The 13,118-nt window shown below is 41.0% G+C and overlaps 1 protein-coding gene across 9 annotated transcripts in view; it reads left to right on the top strand.

Annotated features, from left to right (window-relative positions):
• Positions 1 to 13,118, top strand: part of Odf2l (outer dense fiber of sperm tails 2 like) — a 77,364-nt gene that overhangs the window by 53,697 nt on the left and 10,549 nt on the right. For 6 of the 9 annotated variants that reach the window (XM_029560298.1, XM_029560295.1, XM_029560293.1 and 3 more), the window contains 3 exons: positions 2,592 to 2,677; positions 2,760 to 2,922; positions 5,217 to 5,342. In XM_029560298.1, the coding sequence (XP_029416158.1) occupies positions 2,592 to 2,677; positions 2,760 to 2,922; positions 5,217 to 5,342 (375 nt within the window). Of the gene's footprint in view, positions 1 to 2,591; positions 2,678 to 2,759; positions 2,923 to 5,216; positions 5,343 to 6,054; positions 6,336 to 7,771; positions 8,390 to 13,118 lie in introns of those variants that run through there. The other 3 variants (XM_029560300.1, XM_029560297.1, XM_029560299.1) reach the window with 2 other exon arrangements.

Genomic DNA, 13,118 nt, shown 5'->3' with positions numbered 1-13,118 from the left:
CAAAGGATCAGGGAGAGTAAAGGTAAGCCTCGGAGCCCCAGAAACAGGCTGGTGGGTGTTCCACGACCAGGGAAGTAGAGGGAGGTGAGGGCGGGGCCAGGGCCAGAAGCTATGTTCCTGGATCCCAAGAAAGGGACTGAGTTGGTCTGGGTGCAAAGGATCAGGAAGCAGTATTGGTTCCCCAGGTGTCTGGGGCCCCAAGACTAGGAATGGCGCAGGGTCCAAACTAGGAGTATAGAACGGTGGCGTGGGGGTGGGGGTGGGGGATGGTAGGCTGAATGTGGCTTAGGGAGTCCTGGCGGGGAGAGTTGCGCTATAGACTTACCCCAAGAGGCCTGAGGATGGTAGTGCAGGCTAGGAGAGTTAGCCGGTGGTGCAGGCCCAGGTAAGCAGAGAGGGGTGAGGGCGGGGCCAGGACTAGAAGCGGTGCTCCTGGAGCCCAAGAAAGGGACTGAGTTGGTCTGGGTGAGGAGGATCAGGGAGCAGTATTGGTTCCCCAGGTGTCTGGGGCTGGGGCCCCAAGACTAGGAATGGCGCAGGGCCCAGACTAGGGGTATAGAACAGCGGGAGGGATGGAAGGGTGAATGTGGCTTAGGGAGTCCGGGCGGAGAGAGCTGCGCTACAGACTTACCCCAAGAGCACTAGCACTGTTTCTTAGTATAAATGATGTTTGTGTATAATATCCAAAATAGGCTAAACATCCTCCCTTCAGGCTAATATATTTATTTGCTTGAAAGCTAATTAATAAGAACTAACCTGCTTTTTAGTTACATATTCTAATTTAGCAGAATGTAAATTAATATTCGCATTTATTTCTTAAATGTTTTAAGTCATCATACTTAAAATACTTATTAATAACAAGCATGACTAGTGTTTAAGATAGTGAGAACTGTTGCTGCTGAATGTGACCTTGCATTTATTTCCTCCTAATGCCACACCTCAGATAAGTGGCCAGGTGGAGTCTGATTTGAAGCAGGTAGAGCAAGCCCACCAGTCCTTCACGTCAGCAGAATAGAGGCTTCACGAGTGTCAGGAGAGTCTGCAGCACTGCAAGGACAAGTGTGTAATGCAGGCACACACTGTTAGGGAGCTTCAGGGCCAGGTGTCCGTCGTTCTGAGTCCTGCAAGATGTGTTGAATGAGCATTTGGAGTTTTTCACCAGTTGAGGGCACTAATGTCGGGGTGATGTTTTTATTCCCATCTACACCAGTTAGTGAAACATTTTCATGCGCATACTGTAATATTTTTTGCAAGCTATTCATTTGATATTTTATGATGATAAAATGGTAGTTAGAATAGCTAATTTAGGTTATTCTTGCAAGTCTCTAGACACTAGAAGACTGGTGTGGCAATGTAATTGGGGGAGGAGCACTACTGTGCTTGCATGGGTCCTTCTTGTGGCAAGATAAGGCAGGTTATGAAGAACTTTACAACAACTAGAATTCATTTGGATTAGAATTGTGTATCGAGTATATTGGGATTAATCCAGTCTTTTTTCTTAATGTGAACTAACCCATCAGAATAGGGACCGTGTGTGTCCTGTTAATTACCACACAGCTACCTCCTAGCTTAATTCCTACCACACAGAAGGCACTAGCTAAATATTTTAGAATTGCTTAATGTTTTTTCAGAGAAGCAGGTCCTGGAAGCCAGTCTTTTTGTTTACTTACAAAACATGTTTATGAAGAATTCACTTTGTGTCTTCCAAATGTAATGTGGATTTTCATTTTGAAATGCATTCTAGTTCTAAAAACATGAGTCAAGATTTCGGTGAATTTAAATTCCCAAGAAGAAATTCTTCTAGAAAGACATCAAATTATATTTTACTCAAATTAGTACTCAAACATATGAGAGAATATTTTATTACTAAGGCTTCTTAAATGTTTAAATCAGCCTTTGAATCAATGGGAAGAATAGTCTTTCTTGACTTGGGCAAGTATATCTTTGATTTATTTATTTATTTTATTTATGGATAGCCACTTCACAGATAATTATCAATCAGTCCTTTAAATGAAACATAAATGAAATGAGAAACCTTATGTATCTAATTAATGGTCACATTTTTCATACCATTTTCTTTTCCTTATTTTTTTATTTTAGTTTTGAGAGAAGATTGCTTGTGGTCCAGGCTAGCCTCAAACTGAGAATGAAGTTGAATTTCTGATCCTACAGCTTCCATTTCCTGAGTGCTGGGGATTACAGGTGTACACTAACATGCCTGGCTTTATGTGGTATGGGGGACTGAACCCAGGTTTTTGTGCATGCTGGGCAAGCACTCTACCAACTGAGCCACATCTCTAGCCCCAGTTTACATATTTTTTACTGAATAAAATTTCCTTTTTCAATAAAGTATTGTATAGAATGTTTAATTACCATCACCCAGAAAAAAATATTTAGTTTATTTTTCCAACATAAAAAATTTAAGTTTTTAAAACCTAACAAGGAATTTGAGCAATTGTATGTTGGAAGTGTAAGCATTTCTTGGTGTCTTTCTGTGTATTCACATCTTATTTCTTGTGATTGTTCTAACAAGAGAAGTAAATTTCTTTGGAAGTTGATGAGGAAAATAACCAAGAGAACATTTTTCTTAGGTTGATGGAAATGAAAATCTTCTAATCAAGCTTTCTCTTGAAGAGGAAAATTATCTTATTCAGTTAAAGTGTGAAAACCTTAAACAGTAAGTATCAACTTGACTTCAAACTGATCCTCCATTCTCCTGCACACAGTGTAACTTCACAATGTATGTGTTTCTGTAAAAGAAAATTGGAGCAGATGGAGGTGGAGAACAAGGAGCTGGAGAAGAAGCTGGCGGAGCAGGAAGACTGTCTCCTGCAGAGCGAACTGAAGCTGAAGGAGAAGGTGTTGGAGTCCTCGGCGCTGTCCAGGCAGCTGGAAGCCGCTGTGGTGGAAGGCAGGCAGAAGGTACGGCCTGGGCTCAGGAACTGTTTAATTAGTTTGCCAGACCCATCTCGTATTCCCAAACTACAGTTATTGTTTGTATCCTGATGACAGGGTTGAGGGAGCAGTTCCATTTTTGTTCTTTACCTAATTTTCCCTTGGAGCAAGACACAGATGTATTACTGAGCCAGAGCTGCTTTTCCAGATAAATGGTGATGTGGCAGGAAAATGGGCAGAGATGGAAAACACTTTGAGGGGGTAGCCCCTCCATGCACATGACCCCTTGTATATGTAAATAAAGCAAATTGAATGTGCATGTGATTGCAGTTTGGGGTTTAGATTGGGAGCCAGTGGGCCGTGCAGCCCAACTTCTTTGTGACAAACGTTTGTTGCATGAACAAATACATATAAGAATTACATTCCATTTCAGTCTTTTGAGTTATCTTTCAGTCTCCCCAGATGTCTCGGTGTGTGGAACACTTTGCTAGTGCTTGAGGGGCAGGTAAAAAGGCCTGGCTTCAGCCTTTGGGACACCGTCAGTATAGTGGGGATGTCATCCCACTATAGGTGCAAGTGACACCAAGTAGGTATCTCCACCTGAGTGGAGGAGCAATGATTGGGAAGATCTCAAAGAAGAGTCAAATTTATCAAACAGTTTGAAAATCTAATGTTGAAAGACCTTAAAGTGAGCTTTGGAGTCCCATAGGGACTGAATTTGAATTCTGACTTGGACACATTGTACCCTCATTGAGGACAGGCTGCCTCTCTAAACTTTAGTTTCCTAACCAGGAAAATGGGTTGATGATTTTCCTTGTAGGATGAGTGAGGCTAAAAAGCGATCATCTACCCTGATGACTTTTATGCCTGTCCCCCCTGAAATCCAGACTCATGTATTGCTCTTAACTTGGCATCTCTACTTAACACAGACATGTCAAACCTAACATATCAAAATCCTTTCCCTCCCTCCTGACTCTCTTTTAATTACTGTCTTCCTCAAAGTCAATAATACTAGTTCTATAAAGTTTAAAATCCAATCCTTGAAATGTGGCTCTTGCTTCACAAATGTCACATTTATTTTTCTTAAGCTCCAAGAAACCAATTTAAACTGATTTTAGGAGACATGTCTGACTACAAGCTAAATAACAAAATGTGATGTCAGGTGTAGCCATGTTCTACAGATTTCTTAGCCCCATCAACCTTTAGGAGGAAGATCAGAGGTCGCTTTATCTTGAATTCAGCCCAAGTAGACCTTAAAATACCAGGTGCTCTCAGCTTTCTTCCCAAAGTGTCCCAGAGTCCCCTTCTTTTTTTTCGTACTGTAGTGGAAATTTCTGACCAATTGAATGGGCCGTCGTTGCTTTATCATGCTTGTCCTCAGGGGCCAGTGTTCAGGGCATTCACTGTTGTCCATAAGACCCCTCCTCTTCCCTCCCTGCCTTCAGATCTCACAAGTGTCCCTCACTTATAGTTAACCTTTGCATTTGTGCAGAAGTTCGTAAATCAGTTTATAATAGCTTAGAGCCGAGTCTTCAGAGTTAGGATAGAGCTCAGTCCTTGCCACTCCTGGTTCCTGAGCCAGCCTTTGCCTCTGCCTTCATGCCTGTGGCTCCAACCCAACATATTTATAGGTAGACTTTGACATATCAGAGTTTTTGATAAACAGCTAAGCTAGATTTTCTGTTAACATAAGCAACCAGAGAAATATAGAAACCCTACTCTCAGGCTGCATTGACAATGAAGGAATAGAGAACCAGTCTGTGTGTATGTCTAGGTGCTGTGTGTGTGTCACCTCTCCATTCTGTCTCTCCAAATACGTGATCAGTATTTAATGAGAACTTGGTGTATTCCACAGTACTCCAGATACTGCGATGACTGTAAATACCACTAAAAATGGCAATTGGGCTTCGTGTGCTTTAAACATATGCTGTTGGGAAGATCTCCACCAATGTCACAAAGCAGTGAAAGTGTACACAGGTCTTCTGTGCAGGTTAACTTCAGAGATACTTATGCTGTGATGATATATGCACATACTTACAGCACGCATGCTTCTTCAGATAGAGTATCTCTTCTGTTTTTCTTTTTGAGGTACTGGGGATTGAAGCTTGTTCAGTCGTGCTAGACATGCTAGGCAGTCACTCTACCACTGATCTCTACACCAGCCCAAGATGAAATCTATTTAAACGTTTTTCTAGTGAATTTGTCCAATACCCAGTTAACATCTATTTGGGAAAAAAGTATAGTATAACTATATCAAGGCTTTAAAATATATTTTAAGGAAAGCACATTTAATTATTTCACTCTTTTAATAAAAATTACAGGTTTCTGAAGAAGTAGAGAAAATGTCAACTAGAGAGAGGGCTTTCCAAATTAAAATATTAGATCTGGAAACTGAGCTTAGAAAGAAAAATGAAGAGCAAAACCAGCTTGTTTGCAAAATGAACAGTGTAAGTATTAGTGTGGCTTAATATATTATCATAAAAACCAAATTAGCATTTAACATTCATACCATGTAGTTTACATAGGTAAAGTACAAGGCTGTTTTTTTTTAACTGTTAATATTAAAATAACAAAGAGTAAAATGCAAAGACTATAAATGTCATGATCATGCCAAAGACTTCATTATCCTGCTTTCTGGTGGCCTCTGCCATACCACCTGCTTTCTGGTGGCCTCTGCCACACCACCTGCTTTCTGGTGGCCTCTACCACACCACCTGCTTTCTGGTAGTGTCTCTTCTAAGTCTCATCAGCCCCTTTCCCTGCATATTGCGTTTCTATGGCAGCTGCTTAATCTGTTTAACTTTCACTGAAATTTTATTTACTTGAATTTTTCATCTTTTAAAGGTATATGCAATGTAAACAGTTATGAACTAGATCTTTATATCTATTTTAAATAGTGAGTGTTATATCTTAAGACATATAATTTGGTGTTAAGTAGATATTCAGTGTTGTCAAATCTGCTTGAGATGGATGCTTTGACCCATCAGCCCTGAAGTGAGATTACCAAGTTAGCCGTGCTTGATTAGTCTGTGTTTCTTCCTGAATATTCATGTCTGTTGACATAAGATCTTCTTGAAGCTGGCCTTAGTCATGATTAAATTACTTAATAACTACCTACTCAACAGTGACACAGAAAATAATAGTCCTTTCTTTTTCTAGGAGCTGCAGATTCTGTGAAAACTTTTTCTTTTAAGTTTCAAGTATCTAAAAAGTTGTAAACCTAAGGGGTTCAAAAGTTGTTATTTTAATATATACTGTTTGACTTTATTACCTTCTAAAGTTTCATAAAAATTTAGTCAGAAGAAAACATTTATCACTTTTCATTTAACATAGTCATTTGTGGGGTTTCTAAACTTTTGTTTTTTTTAATATTTTATTATTTTTATTTTATGTGTATGAGTATATTGCCTGCATGTATGTGAGTGCACCCATGTCGTGCAACGATGCGGAGGTCAGAAGAGGGCTTCGGATTCCCCTGGAACTGGAGTTAAAGATGGCTTGTAGCCGTCATGTGGGTGCTGGGAATCGAACCAGGGTCCTCTGCAAGAGCAGTCAGTGCTCTTAACCACTGAGCCATCTCTCCAGTCCCTGGGGTTTCTAAACTTAAAAAAAAATAACCCTCACTGTCAGAGTTTCTGACATTGTAAAATGCATGTGATATTTGTGCAGTTGAAACCTATGAAAAAGAAAGGAAACTAAGATGAGACGCGTTTCCCTGTACTGTGTATTTTGCTAAAGCTACTGAAATAAATCGGTTTAAGATCTGATGTTAAACCTAATCATTGTTGCACTTGTAAAAATCTAGAGTTCTGAGGATAATGGAAACTGAGTTATTATGTTCTGTGCCTTCCAAGGGACAGACAGTTCAATGGGTAATTAGTATCCACTTCAGTGCACATGTTAGCCTTGATGGAGTTGTACATGCTCAGAGAGCCTGGCCATCGTTGACTGTCCCGTGTCTTCCACGGTGCCTTGCCTACCCTTCATGGTTTTGGTCCTTGTACTTTAGTTGAGGGGTGGACTGGATACACAGCTTTAATGTGACCTCACAGCCCAACAACCATGGCAACCCTCTTCAAGCTATAGTATTTGTATTCTGCCAGGCAATATAAGTATGATTGTGTCACTACTGTTCTCTCCAGTTGGTGCCCCATAAAGACCTGCTCCATTCATTCTGTGACTTTGTGCAGTCCTAACTAGCAGCACATGAGCACACTACCCCACTTCTCTTGCAGGGCTCAGTTGCAAGTGTCAGGTGTCCTTGAACACCTTCTGTGAGGGAAACACAGGATCTCTCTTCTTAGGGTGCTTGGGTTCAGTTGGAGACCTGTCTTTGCTAAAGCATTTGCAGTGATGCACCTACCCAGGAGTTTATATGCAGCTGAAGCTAAAAATCATATGCATTTTAAAACTGCTTCCTCTAAGGACATGTGATAAACCAGATGCTTTTTATTTTATAAGGGTTCTGAATAGAAAATGTTCATCTTTCCAAGACTAGAATTCTGTCAGTTTCTAAACAGTGAATCTTGTGGGATAAAATATGAACTTTTCAATAAGAAAAGAATGGCAGAAAAAAACCTGTAAAAAGATGTCATATTCAATACAGTGGAAACTAGTAATGTCTGTTTTAAATAAAATAATCTTGTTAATAGGTTAAATATATAATAATTTGAGGCTAAGTAGATGTGTGTTACAATAAATTGCCAAAGTAAGGGTCAACTGCATGTGCTTTAGTTATTAAGAGAATCATTTTAAAGGAAGGCGATGCTGAAAAATTTTTTGAGAAAATAATATATTCATTTATTGCACATATACTGTAACTTTCACTCTTTCATTTGAATGTTTATTATCTGTGTTTCTTTCTTTTTTCGTTTAGAAAGCTCAACGTCAGGATATGTGTTTGAAAGAAATACAGCACAGTCTTGAGAAGTCGGAGAATCAAAATGAGAGTATTAAGAATTATTTACAATTTCTTCAAATGTCCTATGTAACAATGTTTGGATAAATTATTGAATTTATTTTATTTGCCACTAATTGTTATATTTTATGATTTATAAGTAGCAGCATTAGAGTTTGTGAAGCGGTTTGAAACATAAGAAATGGTAGCTGTTAGTATTCCTTTTTGGTGGATAATCCTCATTTAACTGGTTTAATTCCTTTTTAAATTATTAACTTTTAGAATAGTTTTCACTGAACAGGAAAAAATCAGAATCATTCTTTTTGAACAATCTAGGTAAATTTGTAATAAATCTAGGGCCATTATAAGCCAAATACATGATTTTAAATAGTTTAGTTGTTTTATATTGTAATGCTATATAAACAAAATATTTATAAATTTAATTTTAATAATGGTATAAGATAATTTCTAAAATAACAAATGCCTTACTGTATTTAATATTGCCTCGAGTGTATGTTGTGTTTCTATTACTATTTGTATGAGCTTTTAAATATAAAATATTAAATCACAGCTGTTAAATGCCAGCTGATAGTATCAGGAAAACATGTTGGTATTCAGTTTCTTTTTATAGGTGTTCAGGCTTTCCTATGACTTCATAACCCCTTCTTTCATTTTGTGTTAGAGATTATCTGATATTGTTTACTATAGGAATCCTAAACCACATAGAGTTAGCAAGATTACAGACCATGTCTTTCATCCCAGGACTCAGGAGGCAGAGGCAGAGGCAGGGGCAGAGGCAGGTAGATCTCTATGAGATCCAGGCCATCCTTGTCTACATAACAAGTTCTATGCCAGTTAAGACTGCAGGGATACTCTGTCACAAAAACAGAAAAAAAAAAAAAAGAGGGGGGCAACTTATCTCAGCCTTCTCCTGGCCAAAGTACATTGAGTAAAATAAGCCCTCTTAATACCAAAAAGTGTTAGGATAAGGTCTTTGTTATGAAGTCAAAGAGAAACCAGAGTACCTTCCCCGTAACCACCCTATGTGCCATAGTGGGGTGATTGGGAAGGGAATGGATATGGCTCACAGGGATCAATTGTGACTTCTCCGGACAGTGACTTGTGAGTCTTCATTTAAAGGGACACTCAGTCTTAGATCACTCAAACCAAGCATGGTGGCACAGGCTTTAACATAATCCCAGCTACTCAGGTGGCCTAGTCAAGAGGATTGGATTTCAGTTCAAGACTTACCTGAACTACAGAGTGAGTTAGAGAGAGTCAAGGCCAATGTGGTTAACTTACTAAGACTGTCTCAAAACCAAGAATGAAATCAAAGAAGCTGGGCACATAGGTCAGCAGTAGATTAGCTTATAGAAGGCTTCAGGTCCACTCCTCTGTGTCACAAATAATCACAGTAGTGCCATTCACAGAGGTAGAACAAAGTCTATCTGGTTAGCTCAGGCTGGCCTTGAACTTGTGATTCTCTTACCTTAGCCTTCCAATTCTGGTTTCAGTCACAGATGCTTAGATGTGGAACAGTAGAAGCAGGAAGGAGTTAATTACCATGGCTGCAGTGTGAAACTTAAGGTTTAAAGCTGACATTTGAACTCAAGTCTTCTGGCTCAAGTCTTCTGGCTCCAAAACTGCCTTCCTGTTTGTGCTGGATACCTTTAGTGTCAATTTGACACACCTGGGTTGGGGGAGCCTCAATTGGGGAATTACCTCCATTGGACTGGCCTGTGGTGGTGTCTGTGGGGCATCTTCTTGATTGTTGAGTGATGTGGGAGGGTCCAGACCATTGTGGGTGGTGCCACCCCGGGCAGGCGGGCCTGTGTTATATAAGAAAGCAGGTTGAGCAGGGGCCAGGGGAACAATTCGGTAAGCAGTGTTCCTCCATGGTCTGTGCTCCAGCTCCTGCCTCCAGGTTCCTGCCCTGAGTTCCTACATTGGGCTCCCTCAGTGATGGACCGTGACCTGGGAGATGTAAGCCAAATAAACCCTTTCCTTCCCAAGTTGGTATTTGTTAGATTTTTGGAAAATAAAAGGAAAGATAGAGGAGTAGGAGACAAGAAACCAGAGCCAGACCTGCAACAGGCAAGGAATAGATCTTCCTTTATTCCAAGAAGATAGAGTGAGAGATAGAGGCTGTCCACCGGAACCAAGCATCTACAACTAGACAGAGAAACCGGGTGGCGGGGGGGCGGCGCACAACTACACTTACTGGGGAGTCGAGTTAGTGTTCGGCCTTAAAGGTCTCCTTCTCAAGATTATTTACCCAGGAACTGGCAGGAATGTTATCTATGGCCTTAGAGGATACAGGTGAGCTCCACAAACATTTCCTCTCAGGCTTGGGAGTGACGAGCTGATAAGGGATGAGCAGTCAGGTCTTTAATCTATAACTGTTAGGTCACTGGGGAAACTTTGTACTTTTACAATTTAGAGCCTTTTGGCTACTCTGATGATTTTTATGCCTTTATGGCTTCCTCTAAGGAAGCTCATGGTTTTTCTGAGGTTCACATAGTCTGTCAGTATTGTTCAAGAGTGTTTTGTCACAGTAGTTGAGAAACAAACTAGAACACTGTTGTAGCCAGAGCTGGGCAGCAGTGTGACTGTTAATTTTTGAACACTTGCTACAGTCCATTTCTAAGTGTAATGCAGTAGTATTCAGGAGGCTAAGAACATAAAGATGAAGCAACTTGCCCATGTCACACGGCTAGCAAGGGGGAGACGTGTAGTTCCACATCCAGAGTCTCTGTTCTGACTGTCCTACCTTTGCATCTGTTTCATAAAGTAGTGGTTTCTTTTAATAGTGATGCACATATTTATGAATGGTTTCTCTTTTTTATGTCTTTACCTTTGCATTTTCAGCCAAGTAATTTGTGTCTATGTCATTTAAATATTTGTACTTACAGTATTTTAAGCGTGGAAAGAAAAGTCAATCATAATGTCTCTTGGTTGGTATTTAGTGACTAGTGATATAATTCAACAAAGGAAGTTTACCAAATCCCAAAGTTCAACAGTCTCTGTGCTTAATGTTTCCCTGTGCATTATTTAACCTCTGGCACCTGAGGCCCAGAGCCAGTGTCTTGGCATCTCTGAGCTCTGATTTGTTCCCAGCTTTCCACCTTCCCTGTAAACCTGTCTCCCAACTCTTCTAACAGGTTAGTTAGCAGGATTTTCTTTTGGTTTTGATATCCAGAGCCTGAGGATTTTATCAAGTTGTGAAAGTTTTCTCCTGCTACTTATGTTATTCCTCTTCCTGCGTTCCTTCCTCCTTTCTTGTTTGACTTCCTGGACCCGATCTCCACATGACTCCGCCTTTTATCAGCAGGGGTTTGTCCCTGGGCTTCTGGTAAGGTCTTTTTTCCTTTGGAGTTTTCTGACCACTAACCCAGTCTTTAAGGCCAGTAGGTCCCCTTTTCTGTTGGAATGTTGGGTTTGATTTTTGATTAAAAACTTCTGTTTTTAAGTTGCTAAGAGCGTTAGGTTCTGTTTTCTTTTTCACTAAGTTTCTCTGTCTCTTCCATTGGTTCTACTTCAGTAGCTTCTCCTATTCTGTCTGCTGGCCTTCCTGCCTTCCAAGCCCCACAAATGAGTCTCAAGTTTCCTCACCTGCTGGTGGCAGTGGATTCCTCGCACCTGCCAGTAGCCTGTGGTGCACACATGGTGAGCAGTGGCAGACCAAGTGGTGAAAGGTGAGGGGACCTCCTCGTGGGCCTCTGAGACGCTCTCCCTTCTGTGCAGTTTCAGTGAGGAACTCTTTGGCCCCCAGGCTTTTTTGGTTATAAGCAGCCATTCTTAAGTACAAAGGTTGGAAGCACTTCGGTGGAGAGTCCCCTTCAAGGTTTCTGGGGTCTGCAGGTCTGGTGAGGCACACAACAAATGTTCTCATCTTTCTTTGGAGGTGAGCGACAAGCATGGCCAGTAATTGGAAAGAATGTGCAGCAACTTATCGAATTCGATTTATCTACTGCCTTGTGATTTGTTTATGTTTTTTACTTTAAAAATGTCCCCCCAATTTTGTGTTCATACTAAACACAAGTTAAAATAATTTTGCTTGTGTATGTAAGTTCACAGATGTTTGGCTGTGTAGTGAAATGGAGAAATCAACATGCCTTAGCAGGGGTGGGGTAAGTAGTCATAACTATTCCTATGTGTCATTTTGTTTTGTTTCACGTATTCTAATGTAGTTTTATGGCTTTTGTAGTGGTTTTTTTTTTTTTTTTCTCTACTGAGGTACCTAAAAATCTTCAAGATCAGAAAACAGGCTGGACGGGTGTTGGGGAGTAGGAGACTGGGATTGGCGAGAGGGTGTGGTCCAGAAATGCAGTACTGGGACATGATTTTCAGAAATGTCATGATTTCAGGCTAGAGGGAAAGGGAGGTGAAGAGGAGGATTCCTGGGGTGAAGGAGAGGGCCCTGGCTGTTGAGTAACTGGGAAGCCCTGTGTGGTGAGGCTGTCTCCACGATGCCACAGTGGGGCAGAACAGAAGAACAAGCTTCCAGGCAGCGGATGACAGATGGGAATGGAGTTGACACTTTTTCTAGGTTCTGCCCAGTGTCCTCAAGGCTGCATAATCTGGGCCTGCCCTCCACCGTCACGCTTTGGCCCTCCCCACCCAGTACAACCAGTACTTGGTTTCCTTGAAAACCAAGCTCCTTCCTTCCTGCTCTCTTCCTAGAGTGCTCTTTCCCCACTCCTGGCTCAATGAAATCCTGCTCGTTCTCTCCTCCAGCTTCCTAGTCTTCTTTAATGATTGACAACTACTGATTCTGTGGTCATTTGTTTCTCTATCGGGTTCTTTCTGTAGTAGTTTCTGTTCTGTATCTCTAACAGTCTGGTATACAGCATACATTAACACACACACACACGCACACGCACACACACACGCACATTGAATGGGTGAATAGGTGAATGGATGCTAATACCACTGAGGTGAGGAAACTCTTGAATTTGGTAGGATTAGCTTTCTCTCCCAAGGAGATGGTCAGTACCCTTACCTCAGTATCTCAGGTTGGTGCCTTGGCCTCCCTCTGAGAAAGGAGTGGACAGACAGTGGAGAGTGAATAAAGGAAAACTTTTATTTGTCACTTGGGAGTAACAATTCTAATTGGGAAGTAGAAACTTGAACAGGAGGGAAGAAACTCAGGGACCCTCTGGGGCAACAGAATTCCAACCAAAAGATGTTGTGTGTTACAGGTCTGTGTTCCCAGGCTGTTGACAAGGTTATAGCTCTAAGCTCTCAGAGGGCCTCAAGATGCTCACCAAGAGCAGTGCCTTATAGCAAGTCTGCAGAGAGCAGGCCACGGAGAGTCTGGCAAGTC

This window comes from Nannospalax galili, unplaced genomic scaffold (assembly GCF_000622305.1).
Source record: "Nannospalax galili isolate Female #2095 unplaced genomic scaffold, S.galili_v1.0 scaffold9, whole genome shotgun sequence".
NCBI lineage: Eukaryota > Metazoa > Chordata > Mammalia > Rodentia > Spalacidae > Nannospalax > Nannospalax galili.
Note: the sequence above shows the minus strand (reverse complement) of the source record. Positions and strands in the feature narration are given on the sequence as shown.